The sequence below is a fragment of the Mizuhopecten yessoensis genome, unplaced genomic scaffold (assembly GCF_002113885.1).
Source record: "Mizuhopecten yessoensis strain PY_sf001 unplaced genomic scaffold, ASM211388v2 scaffold9909, whole genome shotgun sequence".
NCBI classification, from domain to species: domain Eukaryota; kingdom Metazoa; phylum Mollusca; class Bivalvia; order Pectinida; family Pectinidae; genus Mizuhopecten; species Mizuhopecten yessoensis.
Genome location: NW_018408283.1, coordinates 111968 through 126212, shown reverse-complemented (window position 1 = coordinate 126212; position 14245 = coordinate 111968). Strand labels below are relative to the sequence as shown.

General features: G+C 37.1%; 2 protein-coding genes across 3 annotated transcripts in view; one reads left to right on the top strand and one right to left on the bottom strand.

The window, feature by feature from the left end:
* The window catches only part of LOC110459016 (WD repeat-containing protein 54-like), a 24394-nt gene extending 17958 nt beyond the window's left edge, over window positions 1-6436 (top strand). The window contains exons 7-9 of the mRNA XM_021511034.1: window positions 285-447; window positions 1449-1514; window positions 3246-6436. Coding sequence (XP_021366709.1) covers window positions 285-447; window positions 1449-1514; window positions 3246-3377 — 361 coding nt within the window. The 3' untranslated portion in view covers window positions 3378-6436. The remainder of the gene's footprint in view (window positions 1-284; window positions 448-1448; window positions 1515-3245) is intronic.
* A 401-nt stretch (window positions 6437-6837) lies between these two features.
* Window positions 6838-14245, bottom strand: part of LOC110459015 (protein RMD5 homolog A-like) — a 29064-nt gene continuing 21656 nt past the window's right edge. The window contains exons 8-10 of one of the 2 annotated variants that reach the window (XR_002463846.1): window positions 13644-13798; window positions 11488-11893; window positions 6838-11368 (exon numbers count right to left, since the gene is read on the bottom strand). Coding sequence is in view for 1 of the 2 variants with exons in the window: in XM_021511033.1 (XP_021366708.1) it covers window positions 11830-11893; window positions 13644-13798 (219 nt within the window). In the remaining variant the exon portion in view is untranslated. Of the gene's footprint in view, window positions 11894-13643; window positions 13799-14245 lie in introns of both variants that reach the window. The other variant, XM_021511033.1, reaches the window with a different exon arrangement.

Here is a 14245-nt window from a genome sequence, read left to right as displayed (position 1 = left end):
CAGTGGTACTGGGATCAGGGGTACTGGGATCAGGGGTACGGGGACCAGTGGTACTGGGATCAGGGGTACGGGGATCAGGGGTACTGGGATCAGGGGTGCGGGGATCAGTGGTACTGGGATCAGGGGTACTGGGATCAGGGGTACGGGGATCAGGGGTACTGGGATCAGGGGTACGGGGATCAGGGGTACTGGGATCAGAGGTAATGGGGACCTGATATTTACAATACTTACCTGATATTTACAATACTGACCTGATATTTACAATACTGACCTGATATTTACAGTGATCCCTGTAGCTGTCTGTGTATATGGAAGGATATCATCGTAGGAGGGTTTGGTAATGGTCAACTGAAGGTATACAGTGCCAAAACAGGAAGGCTAGCAGCCCTGGTCAATGCCCATGTACGCTGGATTAATGCCCTGGACATAGCCTCAGAAAGTGGAGAGGTAAGATAATGATGTCTTGCATGAACGTCGTTCGATTTATTCATTAAAAAACAACCAAAGCAACAAAATTTCAGTCTTTTATAAAGTGGAGTTCTTGTAAAAATTACAAATATATTCCTGGAAAATATTTTAACTGGTGAATCAGATACCTCACAAAATTGTTATATTGATTAACTCATTCACCCCTGAGATTTCATAATGAACTTTTCCAACCTTTGAATTGGAAGAGTTCATGTGTCTTCAGGGTTGAATGAGTTAAACAATTACAGAGGCCACAACCATCTTGTTTTGGTGAAGAGAATCCAGTATTTTAACTGAATGAATATTTCTTATTTGTTTTGTCTTCATTTTATTATTTATTCTAGGTACATTTTACTCGTAATACTAACTGATTAGTTTTTGTGTTTAACTGGTAAAAATGTCATAAACACTTATTTGTAATGATGGTATAGTTTTGAATTAAGCTATGTCTTGGATCCTTTAAAATCCTATTTTTTCTTGAGGAGAAATTTAGAGCCTCTTTTTATACGCCCGTCAAATTTGATGGAAGTATTATGGTATGGCGTTGTCCGTCTGACCGACGTAAACTTTTATTTGTCCGGCAATCTCCTCCTACATTTTTCAAGGGATCTCTTTGAAACTTGGTATACATTATAATCATGATATGAAGTTGTGTCTCCCTTAAAAGAATTTTGATTCAACAATTTTTGCAAAAGTTATTGTCCTTTGTTCATTTCAGTATTTGATTTTTTGTCCAGAGATTTTCTCCTACATTTTTTATAGTATGTAAGAAAGTATATAACACTATATGGAATTTGACGGGCGTATATTGTTCCGCCCCGCGGTACTCTGGTTTAACTTTACTTATGTAAGAAGATGGTTTACAATGCTGTTGGCATCACACCACCCCGCCTTTGACATGTTTGCAATTGTACATTTGATTCTATTGCACTAAACAAGATGTATTTGATTGAAAGCACTCTTGTGAATTTCCCTTTCAGCTTCTTTCAGTGAGTGATGATACGTATGCAAGGATCTGGAAACTGAAAGCAGGGGAGAATCCCGAGGTAAGACTTGTTAACACTCGTACTGGATGTCTGTGTACTTCAGTACATATCTTTAGGGCAAAACCTAACCAAGTCATAGGTATAAGGATTATATGAAAGTTTTAGTATTAATGGGTATAAGATACACAGGTTTTAGAAATAATGGGTATAAGATACACAAGTTTTCATATTAATGGGTATAAGATACACAAGTTTTAGTATAAATGGGTATAAGATACACACATTTTAGTATTGATGGATATAAGATACAAACGTTTTAGTATTAATGGGTGTAAGATATACAAGTTTTAGTATTGATGGGTATAAGATACACACGTTTTAGTATTAATGGGAATAAGATGCACAAGTTTTAGTATTGATGGGTATAAGATACACAAGTTTTAGTATTGATGGGTATAAGATACACACGTTTTAGTATTAATGGGAATAAGATGCACAAGTTTTAGTATTGATGGGTTTAAGATACACAAGTTTTAGTATTGATGGGTATAAGATACACAAGTTTTAGTATTAATGGGTATAAGATACACAAGTTTTAGTAGTAATGGGTATAAGATACACACGTTTTAGTATTAATGGGTATAAGATACACAAGTTTTCGTATTAATGGGTACAAGATACACAGGTTTTAGTATTGATGGGTATAAGATACACAAGTTTTCGTATTGATGGGTATAAGATACACAAGTTTTCGTATTAATGGGTATAAGATACACACGTTAGTATTAATGGGTATAAGATACACAGGTTCTAGTATTTATGGGTATAAGATACACACGTTTTAGTATTATAAGATTCCACGGGTTATTGGTTTGCACAAGTTATGTTAGGACTGAAGGATTACGTAGCGTTTTACACAACAAGTGTCGGTTGATTAACATGTTTATCTAACTAGGGTTAGTTAATTTTCAAACTTTAAATAGTTAAGAGGTTACCGAGTGTCTTTTTAAAGTTGGAAAATTAAATGAGAGTTGATAAACAAGGGCAATAGTGGTAGAAACAGGTTTTAGGGTTATAGATTTATGAGAAGTAAGGATTGTAGGATTACACAGATTTCAGGATTATACATTGTAGATATTTTCTGCTGTGTTTTTCCAAAATCAATGCAGAAATCACTTTTTTCCGGGAATCATGCTTTTTCCCAAAGTCTCAAGGCACAGGCCCCTGTGGAATGGAGGCAGAAAAATCACTGCACAGATTTTTTGATTACATAGGTTTTACTTTTTTAGGATATAACTGTGTATGCAGTGAAATAAATACTATAGAATTGTTTGAAGGTATTATTATAAGAGTTTCTGAATGATGAAGGGTTCGGTTTAGACAGGTCGGTCATTTGCGAATTCAAGTTATTTTGAGTACACTGTAAAGGATGATAATTTCAAAAATTAACAGTGTAGTGATGTTTGTTTCCCACAGGAGTGTCACAGATTACGTCAATGTTGTACAAGGTATTGTCTGCCGTTCATCAGATTAAGGGTTTTTTTTGTCGACAAAAGTGACAAAAATGATAACATTATTGTCTTCTGTTTTTCAGATTGAATATTTTTCAGTGAGAATATAGAAGATTTTGTCACTTAATTTATTCTATCTTCTGTTTTTACAAATTGAGTATATTTTGGTGAGAATTTAGTAGATTTTGTCACTTTCTATATTTGTCTTCTGTATACAGATTGAGTATTTTTCAGTAAGAATATAGTAGATTTTGTCACTATTTGTCTTCTGTTTTTACAGATTGAGTTTAGTTTTGGTGAGAGTGTTACAGACTTACAGCTGTGTGGTGGACAGTTTGTACACAAGGCAGGCATGGGATTTTGTGTCACCGGTTACGACAGCTCCGATCTGGTATTCTACCTCAGAAACTAGCCTACATCCCATAATAGAACCCTTAATAATAAAAGATATTGTATTGTTGTTTGTATGCTTTAATTGTGTTGGAGAAAAGTTTCCTGTGATGTCAAATTTATCTAAAACTCACTTTATTAAGGGTGTATCCCTTCACTTTGGTTATTTCTCAGACAGCCGGAAAAAGAACAAATGTTACACACTCTGATTACTAAGTTAACATACCTGCCAAGTCACCTGTATTTGTGCAGGTCCATCAGAGTGTGACCTACAGGTCTATCAGAGTATGACCTACAGGTCCGGATCCATCAGAGTGTGACCTACAGGTCCCAGAGTGTGACCTACAGGTCCGGATCCATCAGAGTGTGACCTACAGGTCCATCAAAGTGTGACCTACAGGTCCATCAGAGTGTGACCTACAGGTCCGTCAGAGTGTGACCTACAGGTCCATCAGAGTGTGACCTACAGGTCCATCAGAGTGTGGACTACATAATCTGCACAGACTGTTGTATATTTTGGAATCTCTTGCACTACATATCCTAGCATTAAAAATGTTTTAAAATCACCGCTTTAACTTATAAATACCCCTCAAAAAAATATCTACTAATATATTTAAAGGCAACTTTTAATAGCATACTTCTGATTTTGATGACTTAGAAACGTTTGAATGCTGAAATGACCTGCCATTAGCTTGCTTGACCTACATTTTGGCCATCTCTGGTGTCATTTCATTGTTGAGAACTTGTGCCACAGAAAACCTCTGTATGATCACATGTCAAACTTATATCTGACACGCGACCATACAGAGGTTTTCTGTGGCAGAAATTGCATACTTTCCAATGTTGTCTTGTCCTGCTACTTCTAAGCATGATTATTTATCAAGTGAAAATATAGAAAATATTGTGAAAGAAATTTTTAGACAGTTTTCTTTTATACTGCAATGTCTGTTTCAAAGGTAACATTCATGATTTCAGAATAATTGACCAAAAATGTATGAAATGTAAAAGACCTTTAATTTTGTATTGGACTGTAAGTCAAGAAATGTGATAATGATGTGTAGACATCTGTTGTTTACTCATTCACCCCTGAAATTTTATAATGAACTATTCCAACCTTTGAATTGGAAGAGTTTAAATGTGTCTTCAGTGGTGAATGAGTTAATGACATATTCTGTTAAATATTCAGATTTCCAGACTTCTGAACATAACAGAATTATCTTTAAAAAGTTGAGAAGATGTTTCCTTGTCAGGTTAAATATTGAGAAATTTCATGAAACTCATATTTATTTGGTTGCTATATCATTGAATAGATGTGATATTTCTGAGTGTTACAGATGTTGAGTGTTCACCCCTAGGTAGCTTTAGTAGACTCTACCATACATTTTTCAGGGTGAGTCCATTATTGTCTACAGTGTTGAAAGGAGTATTTGGTAAACATTTTGTTATATCTGTGACAACCATGTTCACGGCTGAGCATCAGTTCAGATTTTGTATTTATCAATGTGCAATTTGTATTTGAATAACATTTTATGTGATAGAAATAAAAAAAAAATAGGCGTTGGCTGTTATGTGTTCACACGGTGCATTTATAACTCTCTAGCCTTTCTTAGATATTTTTTAGATATTTTCACTTTTTTTCATAGAAGTCATATAATTTTTATGTAATACTTTGGTATAAATGTAATTTTTCTGAAAGCCTTATCAAAGTACATGACCAAAATCCTTATTTTCTTGATATTAATAACTCTTTAGAATTTATTTATTTTTGATTTACTTTCATTAATGTACTCCATGTAATCCACATGAAGAATGCTACAGAGCGTATGTTGTTTACTTCAAATCCTTTTATAATAGTTTGTAAAAAAATGACCCAAGATTTAATCATCTATATTTTTTTGCTCCGAGACAAATTAAATTTTTATTTTCAGTATTTAGTAAAACATATCAAACTTTTATATCCCTCTGTGGAGATTTTTTCAGGAAATCCGTCCAAACATTCATCACATATAGAATGATGTAAACAATCATGTTTGAGAAACATAAACAGAGTCTGGTTCAGACAGAAGTCCAGTTTAGGCAGAAGTCTGGTTTAGACATTAGTCCGGTTAAGACAGAAGTCTCGTTTGGACAGAAGTCTGGTTAAGACAGAAGTCTGGTTTAGACAGAAGTCTGGTTAAAACAGAAGTCTGGTTCAGACAGAAGTCCAGTTTAGGCAGAAGTTTGGTTTGGACAGAAATCTGGGTTTAGACAGAAGTCTGGTTAAGTCAGAAGTCCAGTTTGAACAGAAGTCTGGTTAAGACAGAAGTCCAGTTTAGGCAGATTGATTGTATTTGTCACTTGTTTATACCCAGGCCGAGGCCAGACACAGAATTGCTTTGGTAGAGATGACAGAACATCAACTTTGACTTCTTGATCCGTTTTTTGGTCCTTTTGTTGGAGGTACAGTATATTGAGAAAAATGGTGATAGAGTTGTTGATGTATGATATTAAGATGACTATTGTATTGGTTTGTGAGTTCTAGTATCTCTGTATTACAATGTTCTCCTTTAAATGTGAAATATATTGTTACAGCTGTGTTTTCTCAGAATTAATGAAATATTTTCATTTATGTCATTGTGCTGTGTTCCACAGCAGGTAAAACTGTAATAGATTATGCTCCTTTAATATCTCTATCTAGAGTAGAACCATGTGCAGAAGGTCTGTTATTATATCGGAATTGTAGAAGTCACTGGACTAGTGAAATATTAAAAAAAAAAACTTTTGTACAGGTGAACAAATTCACGGAAAAAAAATCTGAAATTCTTATATTTGATGCTAAATAATGTTGTTTTAATTATCAAAACAAGATGGAACGAATAAAAATTATACGGAGGAAAATACTACATTTGGTAGCAAGCCTTGTGATGTCACAATTGAAATGACATCATAAAATGAATGTTGAACTACATATTGACCAACATGCAACTTCTGTTTGACTGTAAAAGGGGTGTGGTGTGGTGTGTAGAAATCGGTTATGTTTTATATATATGTAGTTCTGTGCTTTTGCATTTCGGATGTCATCAAATAAATTTATAACTTGTACAGACTGTTGATCTAGTTTTTTGTTTAAAGCTTTTCAGGTAAAGTGTACCAACAGCTTAAACTGTATTATTGTAGCTGGACTGGACTGGTTGATCATTAGCGACCAGCTGGTAGCTCAATTTTTCTAGTTACATTTTATCCAATATTTTGTAGATTTCAAATTAAACTTTTTGCCTTGTGTTCTGTCATTTAACAAACCATATTCCATCTTATGCCTATTTCAAAGATGTTCCAAGTTAAAAATTCTTGAATCGAAGTCTCAGTGTTTTGAATTTTCCCCTCCCTGATGGTTTCCTAAGGTTTGAAACATGGAAGTTTGACTGTAATTCTAACTGTTAAAAACACTTCGTTTTGGGGTGAAATGTTTGTTTGTTGAGTAAATAAAGACAGGAATGACAATATAAAAATCAACAATTTATTCTCTTTTTTTTTAAGGACAAAACAATAAGTCAATTAGTTCTATCATTTAAACAACTCAAAGTTTGTACCAAATAACCAAACCTTCATTTACTAAAATCTGTTGTTCAAGATACCGTGAAGTGGGATAGTGTCAGAGATAAACGGTGTGGTCTCCTTGATACACAGCAGTTTATTCTCGATATAAATATGTATTACATGTAATACAAATCCTATTATTTTATAATGTTACAGTGTCGCCTACAGTGTCATACTGATGGTAAACTACTGATCACCTACAGTGTCATACTGATGGTAAACTTGACTGATCACCTACAGTGTCATACTGATGGTAAACTTGACTGATCACCTACAGTGTCATACTGATGGTAAACTTCTGATCACCTACAGTGTCATACTGATGGTAAACTACTGATCACCTACAGTGTCATACTGATGGTAAACTACTGATCACCTACAGTGTCATACTGATGGTAAACTACTGATCACCTACAGTGTCATACTGATGGTAAACTACTGATCACCTACAGTGTCATACTGATGGTAAACTACTGATCACCTACAGTGTCATACTGATGGTAAACTACTGATCACCTACAGTGTCATACTGATGGTAAACTACTGATCACCTACAGTGTCATACTGATGGTAAACTACTGATCACCTACAGTGTCATACTGATGGTAAACTACTGATCACCTACAGTGTCATACTGATGGTAAACTACTGATCACCTACAGTGTCATACTGATGGTAAACTACTGATCACCTACAGTGTCATACTGATGGTAAACTACTGATCACCTACAGTGTCATACTGATGGTAAACTACTGATCACCTACAGTGTCATACTGATGGTAAACTACTGATCACCTACAGTGTCATACTGATGGTAAACTACTGATCACCTACAGTGTCATACTGATGGTAAACTACTGATCACCTACAGTGTCATACTGATGGTAAACTACTGATCACCTACAGTGTCATACTGATGGTAAACTACTGATCACCTACAGTGTCATACTGATGGTAAACTACTGATCACCTACAGTGTCATACTGATGGTAAACTACTGATCACCTACAGTGTCATACTGATGGTAAACTACTGATCACCTACAGTGTCATACTGATGGTAAACTACTGATCACCTACAGTGTCATACTGATGGTAAACTACTGATCACCTACAGTGTCATACTGATGGTAAACTACTGATCACCTACAGTGTCATACTGATGGTAAACTACTGATCACCTACAGTGTCATACTGATGGTAAACTACTGATCACCTACAGTGTCATACTGATGGTAAACTACTGATCACCTACAGTGTCATACTGATGGTAAACTACTGATCACCTACAGTGTCATACTGATGGTAAACTACTGATCACCTACAGTGTCATACTGATGGTAAACTACTGATCACCTACAGTGTCATACTGATGGTAAACTACTGATCACCTACAGTGTCATACTGATGGTAAACTACTGATCACCTACAGTGTCATACTGATGGTAAACTACTGATCACCTACAGTGTCATACTGATGGTAAACTACTGATCACCTACAGTGTCATACTGATGGTAAACTTGACTGATCACCTACAGTATATTTGACCAATCACCCTAGAAAGGTCACCAGCTGCATTTGACTAACATGTTACACTCCTCTCTACTTGAAAGGTCACTTTGTCCATTTGACCAAACCACTGTCCCACTTGACCAATCACCCTAGAAAGGTCACTTTGTCCATAATTGACCAAGACACTTGACCAATCATCCTCTCTAATTGAACATTTGCCAACCCAATGTCCCACTTGACCAATCATCCCCTTGAAAGATCACCAGGTACATTTGACCAACCCAATGTCCCACTTGACCAATCATCCCCTTGAAAGATCACCAGGTACATTTGACCAACCCAATGTCCCACTTGACCAATCATCCCCTTGAAAGATCACCAGGTACATTTGACCAACCCAATGTCCCACTTGACCAATCATCCCCTTGAAAGATCACCAGGTACATTTGACCAACCCAATGTCCCACTTGACCAATCATCCCCTTGAAAGATCACCAGGTACATTTGACCAACCCAATGTCCCACTTGACCAATCATCCCCTTGAAAGATCACCAGGTACATTTGACCAACCCAATGTCCCACTTGACCAATCATCCCCTTGAAAGATCACCAGGTACATTTGACCAACCCAATGTCCCACTTGACCAATCATCCCCTTGAAAGATCACCAGGTACATTTGAACAACCCACTGATCCACTTGACAAATCATCATATCCACTAAAAAAGGGACCACTGGACTTTTGACAGACTATTGACTGACCACCTAGTACACTTGGCCTATCGGCTAATCTGCTCGACAGATCACCCAAGTTATCCAGATAATTGATCCTACAGCGGTTGTCTGTTTATATTTGGAACAACTATCGTCTCCTTTTAATCACTACTGACATCTCAGTGCTGCCCGACCAATCGGGCAAAGTCTGGGTGAAGTAAATTCCTGTAAGACTGAGAATGATCTGGTGGGCATCTTACCCAAGTTCTTAACATTAGGAATAAATAGAAACAATGATAAAACAAACGTTACACTACAACAACACAGAATATTTACACCTTCTGTACAATCAGCTTTTTAACTAGCTCTGAAATCGACAGATATTTATTTACATTTCTTTATCCACAAAGAGCAACAAAAACCGCCAGGAGACAGAAATTTAATACTAAATCTGAGAGAGAAGACATTGTTTTGATTAGAAATATTAAATATGCCACTTGGCCTTGATTCTATTCATCATAACTTGGCAAAGTGGTTATGTACCCGTGATAAAACACATACCGGCACCAGGACTTTCAGCTGACCCTTAAAATGCTGCAATTTCACAAGTCAAATAACATGTTTCCTTATATTTGGATGTCAAAACACTGCCACATGTTAACTAGACCTGTTCTGTTCAAGAGTCAAAACCAATTTTAGGGGTCAAAACATTATCTCAAAGGTCAATTGTGGTACAAAAGATTCTCTGTAGGATCACTGTCCCACTTCACTGCCATTATTCCTATACAGTCACCTTGACTTCCGTTTGGACGTAACTGTAGTACAATTAATATTGGGCTAGCACACTTCCATTGACCAGGTAACTCCATTAATTACAGCGATAGAATAGCAATCTGGTGTCCAGAGTACCATTGATCAGGTAACTCCATTGGTTACAGCGATAGAATAGCAATCTGGTGTCCAGGGTTCCATTGACCAGGTGGAGTATTGGTTACAGCGATAGAATAGCAATCTGGTGTCCAGGGTTCCATTGACCAGGTAACTCCATTGGTTACAGCGATAGAATAGCAATCTCATGTCCAGGGTTTAAATCCTGGTCTAGCCCCACCCAATGTTCTACACTCAGACACTCTTATCCATTATATTTTGTTTATTTTCTCTTTATTATTTCCATAAAAATACCACAATGCATGGTTTCTTTCAAAAATGACATCATGGTTATCCAATACATGGACTTCGTTTTTGGCAGTAACACGGGGATCCTTTAACAGCAATGATGTGTTTACAGGGATGTCACTGATTACAGAAAATATCACATATTTTACATTTCATTTCACAGACATTTAAACTTGGAACAGATAAATCTTCTATTTTACCAACATATGTAACATCTTACATCTTGATCACCGGCCTACAACTGTAATTGATTGTCTCCCCTGGATTGCTGTACATCAAAAAGGAATCGTTCAATAGACATGTTACTGACGCAGTACATAAAGAACACAGTACATTACAATAACGGGGTCGTTCAATAGACATGTTACTGACGCAGAACATAAAGAACACAGTACATTACAATAACGGGGACGTTCAATAGACATGTTACTGACGCAGTACATAAAGAACCCAGTACATTACAATAGCGGGGTCGTTCAATAGACATGTTACTGACGCAGAACATAAAGAACACAGTACATTACAATAACGGGGACGTTCAATAGACATGTTACTGACGCAGTACATAAAGAACCCAGTACATTACAATAACGGGGTCGTTCAATAGACATGTTACTGACGCAGTACATAAAGAACCCAGTACATAACAATAACGGGGTATGGATGCAATCCAGTACCAGGAGCAAATGTTTATTGAAATGCTATTTTCAAAAGTTCATTGTCCTTCAAAATAGCTTAATAGTTTGGTGGGGGGTTTTAAGTTGCACACCTCCGGTCCAAGATATTTCACTTTAACTATAAATACAAACAGAAATTTGTCCCTTGATTATATACAAGTTCAGTCTAAGCACAAACTCTGTAAAAAATACTGTCAGATCACAGACTGAAACATGCTTGTGCTGTCATGGTGTTGACCTGTGACCTCCATGGTGTCAATATTGACCTGTGACCTCCGTGGTATCAATATTGACCTGTGACCTCCATGGTGTCAGTGTTGCACTATGACATGTGACCTCCATGGTGTCAGTGTTGACCTCTGGCCTCCATGGTGTCAATATTGACCTGTGACCTCCATGGTGTTAATATTGACCTGTGACCTCCATGGTGTCAGTGTTGCACTATGACATGTGACCTCCATGGTGTCAGTGTTGACCTGTGACCTCCATGGTGTCAATATTGACATGTGACCTCCATGGTGTCAGTGTTGCACTATGACCTCTAGGAAGTTGCTAAAACGTTGAGTGTGAGTCACATCTAGAAACGTTGAGGGCTTCATAAACAGAATTCCACATTTATTTCCCTGTAGAAGCAATATTCTTGCAGGAAACACCAGACATCTTCACTGAAATTGACAGAAATCGGTGTCTTGCTCTCAAAACAAAATTCACAAATTAAACTTTTGATTTGGAAGCAAGCTTGTGCAGAATACACCCACTACGTAAGTCCCACCAAAAGGCAATCCTTTGACTTCCACTTCATTAATCAGCATGGCCTCTCAGAAGTAAATCTGCTTGGCTTCCATGGGTAGCTGTTCTATAGGGCAGTAAGGACACTTCACCCTGAAAAACAAGTTTATAACATGTATACTAATGTATTCCTGTATCTAGCATAACTCCATCAAATTATACCCAACAATGAATTCAATTATCTCCAATGAAACCTTATTGATGAAATATTGCAAACCTTTATATCTCCAGATTGTAAACTCTGCTTTTTGCTTTTACAACATTTTTTTTTGTAATTTTGGAATAGAATGATTGGTACTAAAATCACCATATCCTGTGTTTAATTTGTTTCAAAATGGTGAACTGTTCAAGTATCTTGTTATCCTAGCTGTCATCCACGACACTCCAGGGCTTCAACTCACTTACAGTCTCTACACCCCCGGAATATGTCATGGCAAAATCAAGTCTCTACACCTACGGAATATGTCATGGCAAAATCAAGTCTCTACACCCCCGGAATATGTGATGGCAAAATCAAGTCTCTACACCCCCGGAATATGTCATGATTAAATCAAGTCTCTACACCCCCGGAATATGTTATGGCAAAATCAAGTCTCTACACCCCCGGAGTATGTCATGGCGAAATCAAGTCTCTACACCCCCGGAATATGTGATGGCAAAATCAAGTCTCTACACCCCCGGAATATGTCATGGCAAAATCAAGTCTCTACATCCCCGGAATATGTCATGGCAAAATCAAGTCTCTACACCCCTGGAATATGTTATAGCAAAATCAAGTCTCTACACCCCCGGAATATGTCATGGCAAAATCAAGTCGCTACACCCCCGGAATATGTCATGACGAAATCAAGTCTCTACATCCCCGGAATATGTCATGGCAAAATCAAGTCTCTACATCCCCGAAATATGTCATGGCAAAATCAAGTCTCTACACCCCTGGAATATGTTATAGCAAAATCAAGTCTCTACTCCCCCGGAATATGTCATGGCAAAATCAAGTCTCTACCCCCCTGGAATATGTTATAGCAAAATCAAGTCTCTACTCCCCCGGAATATGTCATGGCAAAATCAAGTCTCTACATCCCCGGAATATGTCATGGCAAAATCAAGTCTCTACGACCCCGGAATATGTCATGGCAAAATCAAGTCTCTACATCCCCGGAATATGTCATGGCAAAATCAAGTCTCTACAGGTGTCGCTTCGGAGATGGGTGTCGCTTCTCCGTAATCCCTAAAGGACAGGAATCAGCCTAGCAACTGGTCAGATATTTTTTACCTGAGACCAATGAAATATCTATCTTCGTGCCTTCAATGTTGCTGTGACATTGCAGGGTGTAGAGAGAGTAAGTGAACCTAACCCCTTGAGTATTGAGGATGGTATCGTAGTCTAGTGAAGTATAGGCCGTATCTGTAGTCCCGAGCTCCCTCCCCTCAGTCTGGTCAAATATACTGTAAACGTTTTTATATTGCTTAAGGTGTTCATTTTGGGGATTTTCATGGAAACAATTTTTCACAGTAAATACAACCCATGGAAAAATAGCAAAATAATCTGCTTTTATTGCAGTAGATTGTGCTATAAACACTGAAAAATAGATCCTGCAAAATTTATCATTTTAGACAATCTGTGAAGAATATGGACCATGAAAAGAAAAAACTTTTACATTACCTACTTAATTTATAAAAAGAAAAGAAACTTATATACCTGATATGTGTAAACTTTCAGTTCAAACAATTTGGATCATAGTGTAAAATATTCAAATATCACATTAAACGATTTCAGTTTAATATAAATACAAGCTTTGGAGAGCCCCCTGATTTTAAGCAGCTATAGAGAAAGATTTACTTTGTTCCATTTGAAAGTTTTGTAAGGGCGTCCTTTGATATCACATGACCACAAATAAGCCTCATGGGCGGATTGGTGTCTGTTGTCTGTTGGCGCAGGATCGGACAGGCGAAGGTGGAGTGGTATCGGTAATCCTTCCCCAAGTCTATCTCTACCTGTCAACACATTCAGATCAGTACATCAGGTACATATGTAATAACATTCTCAGGTAATTACATCAATTACTGTCATCCTGAAATCAACTTATTCAAGTGAGTAAGTCAAATGTCAACAGCCAATCAAATGTTAACAGTATTTCATAGACAAGTTTCTTTATCAAATGTCAACAGCCAATCAAATGTTAACAGTATTTCATAGACAAGTTTCTATATCAACGTTCTCAGGCCAATATATCAAACGTAATAATGTCAAGATACCAGATTTTAGTACACCTACGGTCAATACATTAGGTACTCTACCAGGATAGCACACACAGTCTACAGTAGACCAAAGATCAATACATTAGGTACACTACCAGGATAGCACACACAGTCTACAGTACACCTACAATCAATACATTAGGTACACTACCAGGATAGCACACACAGTCTACAGTACACCTA